This window comes from Canis lupus, chromosome 14 (genome assembly GCF_003254725.2).
Source record: "Canis lupus dingo isolate Sandy chromosome 14, ASM325472v2, whole genome shotgun sequence".
NCBI lineage: Eukaryota > Metazoa > Chordata > Mammalia > Carnivora > Canidae > Canis > Canis lupus.
Genome location: NC_064256.1, coordinates 36,061,695 through 36,082,926, shown reverse-complemented (window position 1 = coordinate 36,082,926; position 21,232 = coordinate 36,061,695). Strand labels below are relative to the sequence as shown.

At 42.0% G+C, this 21,232-nt stretch overlaps 1 protein-coding gene and 1 long non-coding RNA gene across 2 annotated transcripts in view; one reads left to right on the top strand and one right to left on the bottom strand.

The window, feature by feature from the left end:
* Positions 1–5,615: 5,615 nt before the first annotated feature.
* Positions 5,616–21,232, top strand: part of RAPGEF5 (Rap guanine nucleotide exchange factor 5) — a 229,809-nt gene continuing 214,192 nt past the window's right edge. The window contains exon 1 of the mRNA XM_025464341.3: positions 5,616–5,992. Coding sequence (XP_025320126.2) covers positions 5,759–5,992 — 234 coding nt within the window. The 5' untranslated portion in view covers positions 5,616–5,758. The remainder of the gene's footprint in view (positions 5,993–21,232) is intronic.
* On the bottom strand, positions 16,759–20,279 carry LOC125752478 (uncharacterized). The gene is made up of 2 exons (XR_007402046.1): positions 20,012–20,279; positions 16,759–16,942 (listed from the first exon to the last, which is right to left on the bottom strand). It is a non-coding gene; the product is annotated as an uncharacterized LOC125752478 (long non-coding RNA).

Here is a 21,232-nt window from a genome sequence, read left to right as displayed (position 1 = left end):
AAGTCTTTTTTTTTTTTTTTTTTTTTGCAAGAGTGTTCTAAATACCCAAAAGCCTGGTAAACTTGCATGCTTGACTTACAGAAAGAAATTTCCAAGATGATAAGAGTAAACAGCATATAAAAAAGCATAAATAGGTTTTGTTTCAAGATTATGAGTACAATGAATAGAAGACAAACTTACAACGGCCCCCACCTTTATCAGCCAGCCATTCTCTGGCTGGAGCCACCAATGCAAATAGTATATGTAAAATGTCTCATCCACAAGGGGAATACTTGTGTGTGATGCATTACAAAAATAATAGCACAGCATCACACAGGTTTGTCATGAACAGTCTGACGCCATATAGTTCTATTTATGATTCTTGAAAACTAAAATAAAGTGAGTAAGCCTTAATATTTTTAGTTTTGAAACAGGTTTCATCATCTTGCTACAGTCTCACAATTGCATATTCATTCCCTAAGAAAACATAAAAATAGCATTAATGTCAAGTACACCAACAGTTATATCTGGACTTCTCAGTAGAGGCAGTATGGGCAGTACCAGGTTACCTGTGCAAAGCCTGCCTTCTGAACTCCCACTGCTCAACCTTGGCCTTTGGGAAAGTCAGATTCGATCCATTCTAATCAATACATACTAAAGCATTGGCAGGCTTCAACAGGGAGACAAAACTGTATTTAGGTTTTTTATTTTTGAGAGCTGGTAAGCAATGCAGAATATTTTATGGAAGAAAAATTAAGCACAGGAGATCCTGGGAAGGGATGAACTCCAAAGAAGACTCATCCAAGTTCTAATAGCGATGGTGTTAGGAGACTTATTGCCATCACACGTCTTTTGTACATTAATCAGGAGACAGGCAGGTGAACAAAGTGTGGAAGAACACAAGGGAAAGCTCAGCCAATAGATACTGTCCTTGGTATTTGTGGTAATCATACGAGACTGCAAGAATTAAAAGAGGAAAGGTCCCAAGAGTCATTGCTCCCAGTTTCATAAAACTGGAAATGCACAGTTATCTGCTGCATGCTCTCCAAGGGCCTAGCTTAGGGAGGGGAAAATTGTCTTGGCTCCTCCTCTGTCCTCTGAACAACTTGGTTCAGTTCCTTTTGTTGCTCTACCCTTTACTGTCAGATTTGTTAGCACACTGGCACTGGCATATCTGTCTCTCCCATCCTGTCTCCTGAACACCCTCTGTCCGCTGGCCAGATTTTCACTTGGGTGCCTTCTAGTTTAGTCAAGTTAAACTCTGAAAAATGAAATCCTCAAAACCAGCTCTTCCCACCTCCCTGACTTTGCTAAATCCAGAGCCATTTAAAAAATTAATTGTTTTTATTTTTTTTAATTTATTTTTATTTTTTATTTTTTATTTTTTTAAAAATTAATTGTTTTTAAAAGGTAATACAGTTACATGTTTTTAAAAAACAAAAAATACAAAAAGTTACACATGAAAGATCTCCCTTCTTTCCTTTCCCCACATAGCCAGTTCTGACCATTTGCAAGTAATTTCAAGTTTCTTCACATATACAATAATGGATATAAATTTCCCTCCTTTTTGTTCACAAGGGAGTATGTTCTTCATACTTTTCTGAACTACATGTCTGGTCACCTATTGTTGTACAACAAATGCCTCTAAACTTAGTGGCTTAAAACAATTTATTATTATCTCTCATGGTTTGGTGGGTTGATTGGGCTCAGCTGGGTAGTTCTTGCTTTGGTTTTTTTATATACATGTAATTGTAGTCAGATGTTGGCTTGTGCAAAAGTGATGTGAAGACTCAGCGGGACTCTGTGTCCAAAATGGCTTACAAATGGTCAGCAGTTGATGGTGTTTGATGGATGAGAGCTCAGCTGCCAAGGCACCTCCACATGGTTTCTCCAGGTGGCTTGGGCTTCCCATAGAAAGGAAGCTGGACTCTGAGTGGGAGCATCCCAAGAGTGAGCATTCCAGGTCAATTAAGCCTACTTATACAATTGGCACTATTACGTCTGTTGTATTCTATTGGCCAGAGTAGTCAGTCCCAGGGCTAGACTAGGATAAAGGGAATGGAGTAATAAACCCTGTCTTGTCATGGGGGAGTAGAAGGAAATATATATATATATATATATTTTTTTAATATATTTTTTTATTGGAGTTCAATTTGCCAACATACAGCATAACACCCAGTGCTCATCCCATCAAGTGCCCCCCTCAGTGCCCGTCACCCAGTCACCCCCCCAACCCCTGCCCACCTCCCTTTCCACCACCCCTTGTTCGTTTCCCAGAGTTAGGAGTCTCTCATGTTCTGTCTCCCTCTCTGAAATTTCCCACTCATTTTCTCTTCTTTCCCCTTTATTCCCTTTCACTATATTTTATATTCCCCAAATGAATGAGACCATATAATGTTTGTCCTTCTCTGATTGACTTATTTCACTCAGCATGATACCCTCCAGTTCCATCCACATCAAAGCAAATGGTGGGTATTTGTCGTTTCTAATGGCTGAGTAATATTCCATTGTATATAGAAGGAATATATTGCAGGAAAAATCTTGGGGGATAAGAGGCCCTGGGTAGCACCACCTGAAGTACTTTTCTACTCCTCCTAACAGATGTTAGGCCTGAGGATCTTTCTTTGCAATGTCTGACCTCTCACCTTCCCCAGTTTCCACTGACCCCACTAATTCAGACCCTCATCTCTTGGTAGGTGGTTAAATGTCGGCATTATCTTGCTAGTCTACAATTTCCCCTCACTGCAAATAGGCAGCAAAACTTGAGTTTTCTTACCATTGCTATTTCCATAAACTTTAGCCTTGATAGGATTGTCATTCTCTTAAGTAAAAATAGGCTCCGGTACCTGAGTGGCTCTGTTTGACTTGGGTGATGTTGGCATGTATAGGATTTACATGCTTTAAAAAAAAAAAAATCTTCCAATATTGCAAAATTGGATTAAATCCAGATTAAGCTCCTTTTTGAAAAACCGAGTTCTCATATGTGGAAAAATTCTCCAACTGGTATGTTCTTGGTACTGGACAAAAGGAACAAAAATCAGATCCTGGTAAAATTTACATTCTTGTGGAAAAGCAGATAATAGATGAAATGAATAAGTAAAATATATGGAATCTTGGATGGCAATATGTTCTGTGGAAGGTTAGAAGGAGATAGAGGAGTGGATGGGAAGGGCTGCAATTTTAAATCACATGGTCAATGGAAGGCCTTGTTGAAATAGAGACATTTTAGTTAAAAAAAAAAAAATATATATATATAAATAAATAAAGGAATATAGGAAGGGAAACAAGGATTTCTATAACCTTGCTTTCCAATAGAATAGCCCAGAGCCATATGTGGCTGTTTATATTAATTAAAATTAAATTAAATTAAAAATTTGATTTTTCAAGGACACCAGCCACATTTCAAGGGCTCAAAAGCCACAAATGGCTACTGGCTAGACAGAGAGAGAACATTACCACCATTGCAGCAAGTTCCGCAGGATAGCATTGCAGAGGAAGGGTATTCCAGATGGAGGGTACAGCAAGTACAAAGTTACTGAGTTGTGACATTGCTTGATTTGAACTAGATAGAGGCATAGCTCTACTGTTTACACATTTTTACATTCCCTATTGTCTGCCTTCTACTATGGCTGTGTGGCAATTGACCTTTATCACCTTAACCCAAGCCAGTGTTCCAAAGGCCCTTAGGGATATTGAGTTTTACACTACTGCTCAGTGCCATAGAATCCATGAGATAAAGTCTAAACTCCTCAGTCTTACACTGAGAAGCTATGTAAAAGAATGTGAAGACCAAGAAACTGGGAAAAAGAACCCATGAGTTCTATTTGGGAGCAGAGTAGGTTCATGGTGTGATTCAAAAGGTATTAACACCAGGGGTGGTCTGGCGTAAGCCATAACAGAGCTGTGTTGACCAAAGGTGTCCTGGACGACCTCTAGTGGACCTTTAGTTGCTGTTTCAGGAGGAAGTTTGGAGTATGGAGTGTCATTCTAGGGCTCAAGAAAGTGACTGATCACCACCTGGAGCTGAAATATTTAAGCGTTTTATAAATTGGCACAGTCTCATATAATAATACAAAGGGGATTTCAAACTGGAATAAATATATGTGATGGGTATTTGGAAACTGAAAGGGACTCTAGAGTTCATTGCAGAGATCTTTACAGTAAACACACCCAACTGAAGGTGATAGGATTTAAGGCCTTCTGCAGCAGATGACCAGCATCCATTCTGATCTTTTTTCCCTGTTTCTCCACTATGCTATCCCTCTCTGTCAGCAATATGTCATATTCATGCCCAATAGGTTCAAGCGTTTTTCTCATGTTTTTCCTCCTTACCTAAAGGATCCTCACTCTCCTTTCTGCATGATTGAATCTTGCACTCAGCCTTACGGCACAGCTCAAACTCCCTCCACTGACATATTTTTGCCCATCCTAGGCCAGAAACATTTCTCGCTTCTCTGGCCTGGAATGCTCATTATCCACACTCACTTGGCAATTACTAAGAGTACAAGGTAGTATCTTTGTTTTTCTGTATGTTTTTCTACTCCTGGGCAAAACCTTAAGCTCCTTGAGGGCAGAGATCATGGGTCGTTCTTCCTTTTTCCTAACGTGGCTGTATTTTCACATTTGATTGCCAAGCGTCTACCACATGAGGGGCTGAGGGTACAATAGTAAACCAGCTGAGAGCTCTGACCTGCAATCCTTACTTGTGAATTCTTTTTTTTTGACATGAATAAACTTCCTCAATGCTTACAAGTCTTGGGCAAAGAAGGGACCCCAGTGGCCTAGTGATAAGGAATAAAAAGCCCTAGAGAGCACCGGTTGTAGACAGACCGCATGGGGATGTGAAGATTCACGGCCATCTGGATTTAAGGCCCTGCTGGAATAGTTTCACTCCAGATGCTCCACTATTCCTAGCTCCTGGAATGGTGTAAACAATGATTCACACCATGGTAGGCCTATGCAGTTTACCAAGCACATTCATCACATGTATCAGGCTTTCAGGGAAGATCAGGTTCCAACATGTTAACTGAGATTCACCTTCAGGTCACCAGACTTGCATCTATTTTGCTAAACACGTATCACAGCCAACAGAAGTTTTCTCCCCTCATTCTCTAGTGCGAAGAGGGGACGGTGTGGAAGTAATTGTCTCAATGGTGTTGGACCTGTAGGCAGAACATAGAGCCCATTTTGAAGTTCGTTGGCAAAAACCAGCGTCGAGGAATAGCGATTACGGTTTAGGTGTAGATTGTGCAAAAAAAGCAAGGAGGGGCTGGAAGAGGGAGGAGTGCCCCAGACTTCCCAGTTCACATGGTCGAAGTCCAAATCAACCCGGGCTGTTAGGTAAAAGGCAGTGAAGGGAGACTTTCAGCCTAGAGGGAATTGGGGGCGGGGCGGGATGGGCATAGAGTGGGTGTGGTGGAGGATTCTGGGCGCCCCGCACCTGTGGGTGAGTGGGGGCGCAAGCTGCCCACGCTCCTCCTCCCAGGCTCCGGGAGGGGCAGACCGGGGCCCGGCGGCGGGCGGAGGGGGCCGCCCGGGGGGCGGGGCGGGGCGGGGCGGGGCGGGGCGGGGCGGGGCCCGGCGCACCTGGGCGGGGAGGGGGAGGCGCGCGGGGCCGAGCCTGTCGGGGGCCGCGGCGCGCGCCAATGGGCAGCGGCTGGCAGCGCGCCCCGCGCCCGAGCCGCAGTCGCGCCCTCCCGCTGCCTGGCGAAGGCGCGGACGGCGCGCGGAGGCGAGCGCGGGGGAGCGGAGCTGCGGGCGCCGCAGCCGCCGTCAGGGCATGAGGATGGCCGTGGGCTCCGTCAAGATGCAGCCGCCGTGCGAGAGCCCGGCCCTGGCCGCGGCGGCGGCGGCGGCGGCGGCGGCGGACGGCGCCCTGCGCCGCAGCCCCGGCGCCCGCGAGCAGGAGCGCGAACCGCCGCCGGCGCCCCCGCGGCCGCGGCTCCGGGACCTGCCCGCGCTGCTGCGGAGCGGGCTCACGCTGCGGAGGAAGCGGAGCGCCGCCGGGGCCCGGGTGAGTGGCCCGCGCGCACGTGGAGCCCGCGCCCGCCCTCCCGGGCCGCAGAGGGGCAGCTGGAAGTTGGGGAGGGGCGGGGGGCGCCCTCGTGCGGGGTCCCGGGACGGCGGCATCGCGGGGTGCCCCTCGGCGAGCGACGGCTTCCCCTTCCCGCAGACGCACCTGACGTAGCCCGGGGGCGCCTGGATGCAGGGCGGCGGGCCGCGGGCATCGCCCGGGAAGGGCCGTCGCCTCTCTCTCCGCAGAGGGCGAAGCTGCAGGTGTCCCGTCCCGCGCCGTCGGCCAGCCCCGTCCCGGCAGCGAGCCTCCGGCCCTGCAAACGGGAGCTCCGTTTGCAGGAGGCTCGGGACGCGTGAGCTGGTTTGGGACGCCCCGTGGCCAGCTTGGGGCATCGGGTCGGGCTCTGGCCGCGGCAGCTGGAAGTTCCCGGGCGAGCCTCTCGAGCTGCAGGGTTCCGGAGGCTCCGGCGCTTAGTACTCGGTGACGCCCCCTGGAGCAGGAAGGTGCACGCCCCTCCCCCCAATTTTAAATATTGACTTCCTGATGGTGTGTTCAGATATGATTTCCTGCTGAAGGAGTGTCCCCGCTTGGGCATCTAAGTGCATTTAATGGGCCCCGAGCAGGTCCGACGTGTTTGGTTTGGTAAGAGAAGCGGACGGCCTGCTGCTTTTCCCCCTGGGACCTTTCGCGAGCTGCTCTGGAGGCCCTCCTGGGGCCTCAGGCCCACTTACTCAGGTTTCCCTGCCCACCAGGGCTTTGGGGCAACTTTTTAGGTTCTACTCCGTCCTTTAGAATTTGTCACCATTTAAGCAGGCTTTACTGAGGAGCTGCAACACTGTTGTAGATGTTGGGGCGGGGGGTTGCTGTTAGAAGTTGAAGTCTTGGTTGTCTGTTTTAAAAGAAGGTCTTGCTGGAGGACTTCTAGCTCTTACAAAGATAGGTTTGTGGAAGGGTCAGAGTTGGGGAGAAACGTTCGTTTTTTGGTGTGGCTTCCTTTGGGTGAGCTTGAAGGGTATGAATTGGTGTAGGTCTTCAGCCTCTCCAGGTTGTGTTTCTCCTTTCAAGCCCATTTTCCTTCCAGTGTAGGGATGACTGTAGGTGATCTACCTTAGGAGGACATTCCGGGGATTAGCTGGATGTTAAGACATGGATGTTAGAGTTCATGACCACTGGAGTTTAGGAATTGCCCACAAGTGACACTTAACATGGGGCATGCCACCAGATTGTCTGCAAAGGAAGCAAGGAAATGTGTCCTAAAGACGTGATACCTAAGTAAACACAAGAACCAGAGTTACAGACTTTGCAAGAATCTGGGGAAAACTAGGTCAAATTGTGTTCCTATTATCCTTGACAGTTACTATTTCATGGCACAGAATACTGAAGACATGAGGGCAGCCAGGCAATCTGTGACGGGAATTGCTGAAGGTTTCTGTATAAATAGATCTGTGTGTTCATCTGCATAAAGGCTTGTGTTTCTTGCTGCTTGGGATGATGTTGTGTGCCTTGCCAATATACATATTTACTCTTCTTAATTATTCTGAATGTGGTTACTTCAAATAAAACATACTTTGATCCTAATACTGTATTACTTAGGGACATTCCAAACACATTTCATAAATGCATGGCTGTTTTTTTTTTTTTTAATTGGGGAAAGATTGTTAAATTTTCCAGTGTTGGAAACCCATGCTTTTCAACTATTTCCCCCTTCCTTTGGTGTTGGAACCACCTTTGTCGTTTTAGAACTTTCCCTAACAGATAGGAAGGAGTAAGAAAAGAAAAGAAAGAGAAAAGAAAAAAGAAGGAAGGAAAAACAGGTGAAATATGTACCTGTATTAGTCTGTTTGGGCTGCTGTAACAAAATACCATAGACTGGGGGCTTAAACAATAGAAATTTATTTTCTCACAGTTCTGGAGGCTTGAGAGTCCAAGATCAAGGTGCCAGCTGCTTAGTTTCTGGTGAGTGCTCTCTTCCTGGCTTGCCTTCTCTTTGCACCCTCACATGGTCATTCCTCAGTGCTCATGGAGGGAAAGAGAGATCTCTTTTCCTTTTCTTATAAGCCCACTAATACCATCATGGAATTGATGACCACTCCACTCTCATGACCCAGTCTCCCTCCAAATATCTCCCAAAGGCTCCGTCTCCAAATAGTACCACAGTAGGGGGTAGGGCTTCAACATACCAAGTTTTGAAGAAACCACAGGTATTCAGTCCATAGCAGAAGGGGTGTGTAGGAAAGAGAAAAACAGGTGAAATACGTATCAAACCAGCTGGTGACTTGTGAACATCCGGGGTCATCTGGTTAGTCCTTTAAATAGAGCAGTGATGCTCATGCAAACAAATCATGGCTTAGATCCTTTTGTGGCCTTATAGTTTTGTATTTTATGGGCTGCAGCTCCAGATTATAGCTGAGTGATTGTAGGGACAAATAAAAACACATTTATTACCATCAGTTCAAAAAAAAAATAAAAACACATTTATTACCATCGGTTCAAAAAAAAAAAAAAAAGGCAGCTCTAGGTATTACACAAGTTGGTAAGAAGGTTTGCAATTTCTGTATTGACCAAGATTTGATTTAGGAATACTTGTGGCACTTGTCCATGCTGCCTTGGGCTCTCACAAATTGGACAATCTGACATCAACTGTAATCAAGTAAGTTCTTTGTAGGTTCTGTTGCCCAACCCAGGGGCATTGTAGGCTGTCTCTTACTGGGAAAAATTAAGCTGACATTTGGTTAATACTGCAGAACCCCTGTGTTCCTTGGTTCACTCACTTCTAATCGTATTGAACTCAAAATGCAAAATGCAAAATGATTAAGACTTTGGACCAAGTGGGGAATGACTACATTTTGCTTTGTGAGAGGACCCTAGCTGTCTCCTAACATAGTGGTAAGATAAGGCACAACTTGAATGCCCACCAAAACCCTTTAGTCCTTTTTTAAAAACTGTGTTACAGAGATTATGAGAAATAGTATGATAAACACCCATCCTTCAGCAGTTACCCACATTTTGCTAGTCTTGTTTCATTATTTCTCTTCCCTACTTTTTTGTGGGGGCTGGTATTTTAAAGCAAAATCCTAAACATCCTGTCATCCTTCTTATAAATATCTCAGTTTATATCCCTGATACGGACTTTTTTCTTTAAAAGCAAAAACTGAAAGACTTCTATGTGTTTTTCACGCCTAAAAATATTAACAGTGATTTCTTTTTTTTTTTTAAAGATTATATTTATTTATTCATGAGAGACACACAGAGAGAGAGAGAGAGAGAGAGAGAGAGGCAGAGACACAGGCAGAGGGAGAAGCAGGCTCCATGCAGGGAGCCCGACATGGGACTTGATCCCAGGTCTCCAGGATCAGGCCCTGGGCTGAAGGCGGCGCTAAACCGCTGAGCCACCTGGGCTGCCCTTAACAGTGATTTCTTAATATGATTTCCATATTCACATATTCTCAAAGATCTCTTTTTACTTATGATTTGTCGGAATCAGAAACTAGGCAAGGTCCACACATTGTATTTGGCTGTTAGGTTTTAAAATCTATTTTATTTTATAATGGTCTGCCTTCCATTCTTTTTTCATGCCATTGATTTGATGAAGAAAGAGAATACAGGTCATTTGTCTGGTGGAATGATTTATTTTCTGGGCCAGTTTCTCACTTGTGTCGTTTAGCTTGTTTCTCTATTCCCCATGTCTCTTATAATATCCAACTAGATGTAGAGGCCTGATTAGATTTAGGTTCAAAGGCAAGCATCCTTTGTAGGTGGTACTGTTAAAATCTGTTATATCACAACCACAAGATACATGATGTCTGCGTGTGTCTCTTTTTGAGATGTTAAGATTGATTAGTGCGTTCAGGTACGAGTCAACAACTTACCTTGCCACCTTTCACCTAATGAGTGTAACATCCATACATAAATGGTTGTACCCTAGATCCATTTCATTAGGGATTGCAAAATGGTGATGCTCAAAATCTATCATTTCTCTTACATTTATTATTTGGCATTCTATCTGTAAAGAACTTACCCGCTTGAGCTATTTGGGTCTCCTGAAATCAGACTGTATACGAAAGACAAGGAAAGGCTTAATTTTTTTCCTTTTATCAATTTTCTGAGTAGTGATTTGGTACCCTAGCAATCTTCCATTATAATGAGTTTTTCTTCTTACGTATCATAAGAACTTGTGGATCTCAATTTGTTTCAATCCATTGCAGTCAATATTCTTTTTGACCCACAGTCTGTCCTTATCTGCTATATACTTCTTACAAGACCCCAGTAGCTTTTTGGATACCTTTCTTGCTTTCTGGCACAAGATACTCTAAGCTTATCTTGTTCATTTCTTGCTCTAGACCTGAAATCAGCCATTTTTCCCAAAAGCACTAATTCTTTTTTTTACTGAAAACTGTCCATTTCTCCCCAGCTTTGCCTCTCCGTGGTTGCATTATTTTTTACCTTGGTCATATGCCTTCCACCTGAAGTTTTTTGTTTCATCTTAAATTTTTCTCATCAGGCTGCTTCTAAGACTGTCATTTTCTCCCTCTAATAAAATAGCTGGTAACTTACCATTCTGTCTTTCTATATATACTGTCAGATTGCTGGGCCTGACTTATTTTGGGCTTTGGCGGCTGTGATCTTTTCTGCAGTGTTCTACCACTTTCTTCATCTCTTCAAAATCTGTTTCATTTACAGCAGACAGAATGATTCACCAATTGTGCCAAATTGACTGTTCACCAAACAGTGACAGTCCGCCTTTGGATTGGTCTTCTCTTCCCTGATTTCTTCTCATTCAGGCAGGGTCCCTGTCCCTGTGGCATGGCAGGTGCTCTTCAAACTTGAGAAATTGGAAGAACAGCTAATACCTCTCTGCATGAGGTTCCCTCTTTTTCATTTGTAGTCTCTACCCAGATGATTCCCTCTCAGAAAAGAACAAGTAGCCCATTTCCTTTGTCTAAGCCCGAGTGTTTTATTTTTATTATTATTGTTGTTTTTTTTTAGCCTGAGTGTTTTAGGTGTGACTTAACACCTTCTGCTGGAATAAGACCTTATTGATTGAGAAACACATACTGCTTCAAGTTGTACCAGTATGCCCGATTTGTAGTCATTGTATACACATATCGTACAGGCAAAGCTATAATTTTAATTTGCTCTTTGTATTTAAATTAAAATCAGTGGCTAACACTTTATAGCACTTAATTATATGCCATGCATGTTCAGATACAAACTTCATTTAGCCCTCACAACAAGCCTGTGAATTAGATGCTATTATTTGCATTCTACAGATGAGGAAACTGGAACGCCGATGTAACTTGCCCAAGATCACAGAGGCAGAGGGAGGTTTGAATCTAGCCAGTCTGGTTCCATAATCCATGCGCTTAATTGACTCTCTGGTTTTTCTCTAACGCACTGAGGACAAAGGGTCTATTTTAGTCTAAACTAATTAGCCTTATAGTACCTGAGAGTCCTATATTACCTTACCACTCTGAGAATGGCCAGTAAATGCTATTGATAATGCCAGACACTAATCTTTCTTTCATTTGAGCACTCTGAAGCTTGTGATAGACCTACTGGGTATGGGAGCAGGGAGAGAGGGGAAATATTGTGGTTAAAGGTGAATGATAACTAATATTGACTAAAAGTAAAAGTAGCATTCAGTTTGTCATAAGCAAAAATCACCCAGGCCCACCTTGATCAAGGCCAACACAAAAAGTTTGTGAATTCACTTGCTTACATTTTCTTATCTGCTTTTGGTAGCCTGTTAAGGGAGCCATGCGTCTTCAAGGGATGGTGAGTCAGGTCAAATATGAGTGATGTGATGATCTTATTTGAGAAACATTGACTTTGTACGAGCTCAAACCTTGATATTATAAACTTATGTTGACCATGGCTACAAATAAAGTAAAACTCCACAAATGCTACTTCTAAAAATATTTATTTGAGAAGAAAGAAAAGAAACTATAGATTCATTTATTCTACTTTAATTTCATGTAAATTCTAGTAAAGGACCTCAGGCAAGTTAATGCTATATTTTCTTTCTTTCTCTTTCCTCTGATCCCTGGCATAGGCTTTGGTTGCATAATTAGATCCAAAGAAAAGAGCATGTTCTATGGCTTCAGGAACTGGGTTCCGATTGCAGTACTGTGATTCTGTATCCTTGCATGAGTTATTCTTGGAGCTCTCCAAGCCTCCATTCTTCCTCTAAAATGACATACATCATGGGTCAGGTTTTTCCGAGAATAGAGACAATGTATGGAAAGTTTGGGGTACGTTTGGAGCTTAATATTTCCTTCCCCAGCCAGATGCTTGCTCATTCTGGGCGAATTGAATTTATTTACACATTTATAGGAATCTAGTAATAAAAAAATTTTGCTTTCATATGCAAAGTCAGATTCCATGTTTTAAAAAACCTGATATGCTAACATATAGTGAATATCTTAGATGTTATCTAAATACTGGTACCATAACAAAATATTCTCAGTTTCACATTTGCACTGTGTCTTAAATTGACTTGGCAGTAATTGGTAACTTGTAGAGCTGAAAATAGATGGAAAGGTGGGAGATAAGTCACTGGTGATGACTTTGAATACTTGTGATTTTTTTGCCTCAATGTTGCATAACAATGTTTGTTCGGAATACTGATAATCCCAGTAATGCTATGTGATCTGGAAGTAGTTCATAAAGATAGAAAATTTCACACGAAGGCAAAATAGTTAAAATCAATGACTTAATTTTTTTGTCAGTTATTTATTATGACAAATAATTCATAAATGAATGTGGAAAAGGGATGGTCTATAGACACCACAGCGGATACTGGCACAGATTAGAATGTCATTAAGCCCTAAGGGCAGGAGGTATTTTCGCCTATGAGGAAATAGTCGAGAGAGATTAAATGACTTTCCCATGGTCACCCAGCTAGAAAGCAGCAGAGGCAGAATGGAGCCCAGGACTGTCTGATTCCAAAATCTGTGGCCTTTGCTCAGTACCATAGTGTCTAAGACTCTGACATAATTATAGCCTGTGGTATATTGAAACAGTAGATGCACAAGACATTTCAAGTCTGTGTAAAACTTAGCTCATCCTCTTTCCGATGTCTCCAGTAATGGCTTCCAGGATTGGTCTTTAATTACTCACAGGGTTGACAATGGCTTGAGCAGCAACTGTCCCTCATCTTCCAGCAATACCAGCCATTGTACCAGAAAGAAGGTTTGGCCTGAGTCATCAGGAAGCCATTGTTTCCCCAGGAGGTTTGGAAGCTGACTAGCTCCTTAGTACAAATGCTCTTGGAAATTTATAAAGCAAGCAGGTTCCTTTACTGGCCAGTCTAGAAGATGAAGAAAGAAAGGAGGAGTTTCTTGTAATCCAAGCTTTGGGTTCCTGATGGCAACTTGTTTGCTGTTTAAGAAACTGCAGGAAGCGAGAAGTATGCATACCTATCAAAGTAACTTGAATCCATTTACAATTGAATGAAATAATTGAGAATATACAAGTATATTAATAAAATTAAACTTTGATATATTTACCTTTTAATGTGGTAATGTACTACCTGAGGCAAATGGCTGTTAACTTTTTTTTTTTTTTTTTAATCCTGGGCTTTTTAAGAATCAAAGGATAGCACCCCAGAAAAATGCATGTGTAGATATTTTTGCATCTCATTTCAGAGGGCTTTTGGATATCCTGAGGCCTAGTCACCACAGACCCTCTAATTTAAAAGTCCTTCCCTACTCTGTCTTCTAGAGAGTACCACCATGGTTCTATAATTATTTTACTTTTTATCTTTACTTCTAAACATTTAGCATAGTATTAAACAATCATTCAGTTGTCAGTAAATATTTCATTGAATTTATGTATTGTATCAGTATGTTGAATTAGAAATTATTTGCCTCTGAATGTAGTAAATGTTTCAGTGGACCCTGGTAGTAGTGCTGATAACTATTATTGTTTAACAAATCCTTACATTACACTTGTGGTATTGGGGCTGTTTGGAGCACTCGTAACGACGATGTGTGGCAGTTATCCTCATTGTCTTCTTTTTTCTCAGAGAGGGGTCTAGAGAGATACAGAGGTACAGATTTTGGTACCTCCTGAAATGAGGTACAGAGAGGGTAAGGAAGATGTCTGAGGTCACCCAGTAAGTAGAGGAGCCAAGAATCCCATCTGGGAAAACAGGCTTCATATTATGAGGTTTACCTATTCTGCTGTATCCTCTCTCTAAATAAAATAAATCATGTATTTCTTTAATTACAGTCTCTTTCATTTAATGCTTTTGAAATAAGGATGTGTATTAAAATTCATGTGGGGCAGCCCCGGTGGCTTAGCAGTTTAGCAGGGCCCGAAGCCCAGGATGTGATCGATCCTGGAGACCCGGGATCGAGTCTCGCGTCGGGCTCCCAGAGTGGAGCCTGCTTCTCCCTCTGCCTGTGTCTCTGCCCCTCCCTCTCTATCTCTATGTCCATCATGAATAAATAAGTACAAATCTTTAAAAAAAATTCATGTGAACATTTAATGGGATATATTTTCCCCCCTGTAAAGCTATTATTAAATTGGTAGTATGTCTTAAAATTTTGATATCTTAGAATAAAGGAACTATAGTAAGTCATGTTTTAGTTTTTAAATGTAGCTGCATAGTTTATTTGTAGAAATATCAAAGTAAATCATAGCTTTAAAGCGGTGCATATAAACACAACCATGTCTATTTGTGAAGTGTGAAAAATGTGGGTTAAGATTATATTAACAATTTATATGAACACTGATAATACTTAGGTAATAATTGAAATGTCAGAGGAAGGGCATCTGGGTGGCTCAGTTGGTTAAGCATCTGCCTTCAGCTCAGGTCATGATCTCAGGGTCCTGGGATCTAGCCTCATACTGGGTTCCCTGCTCCATGGGGAGTCTGCTTCTGCTTCTCCCTCTACCCCTCCCCCTGCTCCTTAGCACTCTCTCTCTCTCTCTCAAAATAAATAAATAAAATCTTTTAAAAAACGTCAGAAGAGAATAGATTTAAAATTTTCCTGCAAAAAGCATGAATAGCCTCAGAGTAATGTTGAAGATTGAAGAAACTGAAAAGGTATATATATATTTTATAGTTCTATGTTTTATTTATAATATAAACATAAATTTGTATTATATGCGATTGTATATAATTTATTTTTAAAACTTAATTTACATTTTAAATTATGTTTCTATTTAAGTTTAATTTATATTCATTGTATATAATGTTTATATTATATAAGTATAATTTATTATTATATAATTTGTTATATAATATTGGTTCCTTCACTTTTTTTAAAGTAAAATTTAAAAGTTAAACTTCTTATATAAATTTATTTTTTTTAAACTAAGAACTATGAATATACTGAAATGATAATAGATTTAGACTTGCTTTGAGTCACCACTTTGTGTGGTGAGTTGGCAGATCTTACCTTCTGTGACTCAGTGAAACTTAAAATTTTGTCTGGTTTGTTCATGAGGCATTGGCTTCTCCCTTATAAAATGTTTTTCATTTTGTACTTTTTGTGTTTTTCCTAGAAAAAACTTCTACTGAAGTTGAAGAGTTTTGAAAATCAGGGCTTCTCCAGTCCAGGAGACAACCCCAGTCCAGGGGTTGTCTTCCCAAATTTTTTTCCTAACTGGTCTAGCAACTTAAACTCCAGCCCCATTGGTGGTTTTGTTGTTCAGTTGAATTTGACCTTGTCAAATCATTTACCTGCAGCTGTTCTGAAGTATATATGCAAATACTCATGATTACCCAACACTTACACCTTTGGTGCTGACTGTAAATTTGTTTTACTCTCTCCTGTTACTATTGCGGGAAGTGAACAGCTTATCACTTCTGTTTGGTCTAACACTCTAAATGTTGACTATAATGAACAAACACTACAAATGGTTCGCTCTGTCATTTTGTGCCGTGAATTTATATATAGGTATGAAATCTTCTTTTGTTGAAAAAGAAAGTAGGGAAGATGTATGATAATACCTTTCAGAAACTAGGGCAAGTACTATGCCTATTTCCATCTATTAAAATAGAATATGAGGGATCCCTGGGTGGCGCAGTGGTTTGGCGCCTGCCTTTGGCCCAGGGCGCGGTCCTGGAGACCCGGGATCGAATCCCACATCAGGCTCCCGGTGCATGGAGCCTGCTTCTCCCTCTGCCTATGTCTCTGCCTCTCTCTCTCTCTCTGTGACTATCATAAATAAAAAAAAAAATAAAAAAAAAAAAAATAAAAAAAAATAAAATAAAATAAAATAGAATATGATTGTGACATAGTAAACATTTTTCTATATGTTTGTCACTTAATAACTGTGTGACCTAGAATAAGTTCAATAACCTTTCTGAGTTTCTGCCCCTACAGTGGAATACCATTGCTGGAATACAGTGGAATACCATGAGAATCCATGGTATATGGTTAGGGGACCAGTTTTCATTTCTTGCTCCTTGCCTGACCAAGGTCAGAAAAGTGGTCTTTCTCCGGTGAGATGCCAACTGAACCGCAGAACACTTTGGGACATATCTTAGGCAAGAGGAAAGATGGATCATTAATATTCACCATATCTCTTGAGTCGGGGAGGGGGAAGATAATACATTAGTAGAAAGAGCATTTTGAAGGTGCAGGAAAAATCTGATTAAATCAAGAATCTGTCATATGAAACGAGTAAAAAGAACATATCTATAAATCTATTTCTGGAAGATTAAATTATTTGGCCATAAACAGAATTCTCTGAGAGGTGTCATAAGAGAACTTATGACAGCCACCCCTTTGTGTCCAGGGAGATCTTACCAGGTAGTTTTATCTTCTTTCAGATAAGAGGTTTGTTGCTATTTCTTGTCATCACTGAAAGATGTTTCTTCCCCTCAAATTAGCATCAATATTTGTTTTCCTCTACTATTTTAAATTTATCACAAATCTTCAAACAGCACCCATCGAAGCATTCAAATTTCCTATTCTTCTTGGCACATAACTCCTTGAAAAAAAAAGCAGTCTGGTCATATTTTAATCTACCTTGAATACCTCATGAATTTTTATCTTAAACAGCAAATTCAGTTCATTAGTAGTTGGCTGTTCACTTTGCTGTCTTTTATATAATGATTTACATTTACAAAGTGCTTTCATATACCTTATTTTACTGTTTTCATAACTCCAGAATAAAGTTTTCCTTTCTTATAAGGATTCAAAAGCAAGTCACTGAGTTTTACATGCCACAACCTCAGCATCTGTCTAGCAAAGATGGAGTGGCGAGACTAAGTAAATTAATTTGTGAAGGCTGTTAAGACAGAGATAGTTAGGCAGAGAAAACCTAGTGTGAGCTGCCACTGTTGTCATTGCCATTGTCATCACCATCGTTGTCTGAAATGACATCTGAGGGAGTCCAAGGTCAGTCCCTTTGAAAAACTGAAAAAAAGTCTTACTGGTTGTATTGATAGCAATTAAGTGAGAAAACTGAGGCTCAAACATTATTGTCTTACTGAAGATGGTAGTGAGGAAGTTAAAAGAGTGAGGTTCTCTATAACCTAGACTCCTGATTACTCAAGGTTATCTGTGGACTCCCTAAAGTCCCTATCTTTAGCTCCCTAAAGCTAAAAGAAGACCTCTCAAAGTTTAGCATACTTGAGGATTCCTGGAGGGCTTTTGAAAACACAGATCCTAGGGGCCCCACACCTAGAGACTTTGAATCAATGTCTCTAGCATGGATAGGGGCCAGGAATCTGCATTTCCATTAAGTCCCAGGTGATGCTGCTGGTCCATGGGCCACTTAGTAGCACTGGTCTAAAGGGCAGCACAAGTTTAGTGGTCATCATAATCAGAAAATTGCTGAGGTCAGGAATCTATCTGGTTTTCTATTTGCTACTTCCATGATGGAAAGCCAAATCAAGATGGAGGCCCATGACTATGAGAATTTTATTCAATTAATAATATTGGAAACTACCTCTTATTGGTTTCTGTGGAGAGATTGGTAGTTAAAAAGAAGTGATAAACATTTGAAACAGAAAGAGTTTATGGCACCTGTGCTGATCATTCTGTTTGTTCATCCCATGTACTTTCTACCGTTTTGTTCTGGTCTGTACCTTGGAGGCTGCCTCTGGGTGTTCATCACTGGGGACTGTGGTTGGGTTCAGTCAATGGAAAGCCAGGAGAGAGAAATCCACAGTATCTGCCCCTTATGCTACCTCTCCTCTTCAGTGGAGATGGCAGTGACCATCTCTAACTGGCTACCACTGGGCAGTCACTCCTCAATAGTTTGAGTGCTCTCCAGCTTCCAGTGAAGCTGTGTCTTTTCCTAGTCCTCTCCCACTTGTGGCTTTCAAAGGCTTGTCATTACTACCTCCTGTGTGCTGCAACATCTCCTATTGGGTCTCCGAACCTTGCCTGTACACCTTTTTTTTTTTTTTTTTTTTTTAAGATTTATTTATTTATTTGAATGAGAGAGCAAGCAGGGAGAGGGAGAAGGAAAGAAACAAACTCCTCAATGAGCAGGGAGCCAGATGTGGGGCCCGATCTCATGATCTGGAGATCATGACCTAAGCTGAAATCAAGAGTTGGCTGCTTAATCAACTGAGCCAGCCAGGTGCCCCCTGCCTGCACATCTTTGATGGGCTCTTTTCTGAGAGGAGCCTTGACTGATGTAGGAACCCAATAGTGTTGGGAAGAGTAACAGTAGAAACAGCATTGGTGAGAAGAATTTAATGAGTGGAGTGGAATTGGCAGTGATTGAGGCAAGGAATCGAGCCTAGCCCCTGAGGTTTAGGTAGAAGAAGGGGGTGAGGAATGCAGGGAAGGGGTTTGGCCTCTGGGGTGATGTTGGGCTTAACAGAAAGTCCTGAGAGGTCCCTGGTAAGAAGCTAGAACTTGTGCTAGAATGTGACTGAGTGCCATTCTTGCCTCATTCCAGTGCATGAACTTGGATGGCTAGGGGGCTAGGGTTCACAATCAGAGAAGCTTTTTCTTTTTTTTTCTTTTTTTTTAAGATTTTTGTATTTGAGAGAAAGGAAGAGAGAATGTGTAGTGGGGGAAAGAGGGGGTTGCAAAGGGAGAAGAAGAAGCAGAATCTCAGCTGAGCAGGGAGCCCAGGATCTTGACCTGAGCCAAGGGCAGATGCTTAATTGACGAACCCACCCAGGCGCCCCTCAGAGAAGCTTTTATATGAGGAATTTGCATCCTTTTTCTATGATTGCCTTAGTTTTGTTTTTTGGTTGTTGTCCTCCCCGCCCCCCCTCCCGCCACCTTTTTCCCAGACACCCTTAGTACTGCTAGTCTATACATAGGAGTTAGAAGACCTTTATGTGGTACTTTGATCTAGGTTAATTTTGTTGCAGTATATTGAACATGTTCTGAAATGCCTGGGAACACTGCATTCACAAAGTAACAAACAGTTGAATAGAATAATTACGCCTTCAGTTCCTTTGCCCATGGGTTCCAGTGGTGGGCGTGTCAATAAGATAAAAACCATTTTTCATAGTTTTGGTGCTCAGCCAACTCATCTTCTACAGTAACCTCACCATGAAGCAGGGCTACAACACAAAGTCATACCAATTCTGTGTGTTTATCAATTCTTTTATATTGAAACGTTATGCTCAGGTGAAACTATTTCACACCCCTTATAGATAGTTTTGGGGTAGTACAGGTTGAATGCTATTAACATGTAAACACTCTGTGTCAATCAATGAAACAAAGACAAAACAGACTGGATTTCAAATTTCCAATTTTTAAAATTTTTTTAGGAAGAAAAAAATTTCTCTATAAGGGAAAATTAATTTCTAGAATTTTCCCCCTCTTTCTGGGTTTTCATATAGTTTTACGTTGGAAAACACGAGTGTGTGACAGAGTCAAGGCTATGACCTCATATAATTGAGGCAAATCATGATGAATCACTTCATGTTACCCACTGTAGCGCAGATTTCACGCATAGGAGCCCCTTGTGTTTCCTCCGTTTTCCCTCCTTTCTGGTCATTCATCCACTGAGGCTAGGTGCTGGGCATAGAGGAGAGGAGCCCTAGATGAGGGCTGCCCAGAAGTGGTGGTGCGTGAGCATTACCTGTTCACCTGGTAGTGGAAACTGATCAGAGGGAGGAGGAGAGGTTGTGGTGCAGATGACTCTGGTGAGGGAGTCCAGATCCTGTTCAGCAAGCAGAGAGGAGCTCGGAATGGAGGAGTGGGCTGGCTGCGTCCCTGTCCAGCAGGCTTTCTAGTCCCCAGCGCTTGTTCCCCCTCTAGTCTAGAGCATAAGTCCTCCCAATCTCTCTCACTGGGGAAGGAACTTTTCTTTTTCTCAGTATCTCCATGTCTGGGTTGGCCCCAAGAAATCTCTGGTTAGCCTTTCTCCTGGTTTTTTGAAGACTCATCTCCTTACTCACTTCCTTTAGAATGAGCTATCCGTCTTCCTTCGGGTCTGATTTCCTTTGGCCATGTCATCCCTGTTTTCTTCTCCTCCTCTCCTCCCAACCTTTATTCCTTTAAGGCTTTGCAGGTGGGCCGTCTGCCCAGAACGTCTTCTGTGAACCAGCTCATCCTATTGTTTGCTTTCCTTGCTTCACTGAACAGCCCTCCTATTTCTTCATCCTTTTCTGGTTACCTGGCCCCCGCTGAGGGCTGTTTCATATGGAAAAGGATTCCAGATGCTCTCCGTAGGAATTGGGGTGACTCAGCCCATTTTTGTATGTTAGAGAGAATTATAGTAAGACCCTCAGGAGAAGTCCTCATCCAACCTCCCTTGAAATTTTTTTAATGATAGCTAGCAGTTATATCATTCTCTTCTCCTCCCACCCCCCTCCTCCCAACCCTCCCACCCCAAAAGAAGAGGAACTTTTGCAAGGGTAACCACTATCTGACTGGTGTGCATTATGGGATGGGGAATTTATAATTGTATTGATTGCTGATTAGCATTACATTTTCTAAACTACATCCTTTAAATAGGGACTTCTGTTTTGGTCAAAGGATATATATGAAAAGGTATTGCTCTTATAAGTAAGATTGTGAAATTCAAAATCAGTTTCATTTCTTAATCAGGTCATAAATGTAGACGCTTCTATGTAAGCAGTTAGCTTTGGGAGTACAAGGCTAAACAGAAGACAGAATATAGTGGATTAATGATTTTGTTCATTGTTCTCTCACAGCAGGCAGCCTCTTGTAACGTAGCACCTGCCCTTCCCATTCCAGACTGCCACCCAGCGCAGTCATCCCCACTTTGGCATTTCTTGGTATCTTTCCTCTAAAAATCTGTATTATACAGAACTCTCTGATTTGTCAGTCAGGATAG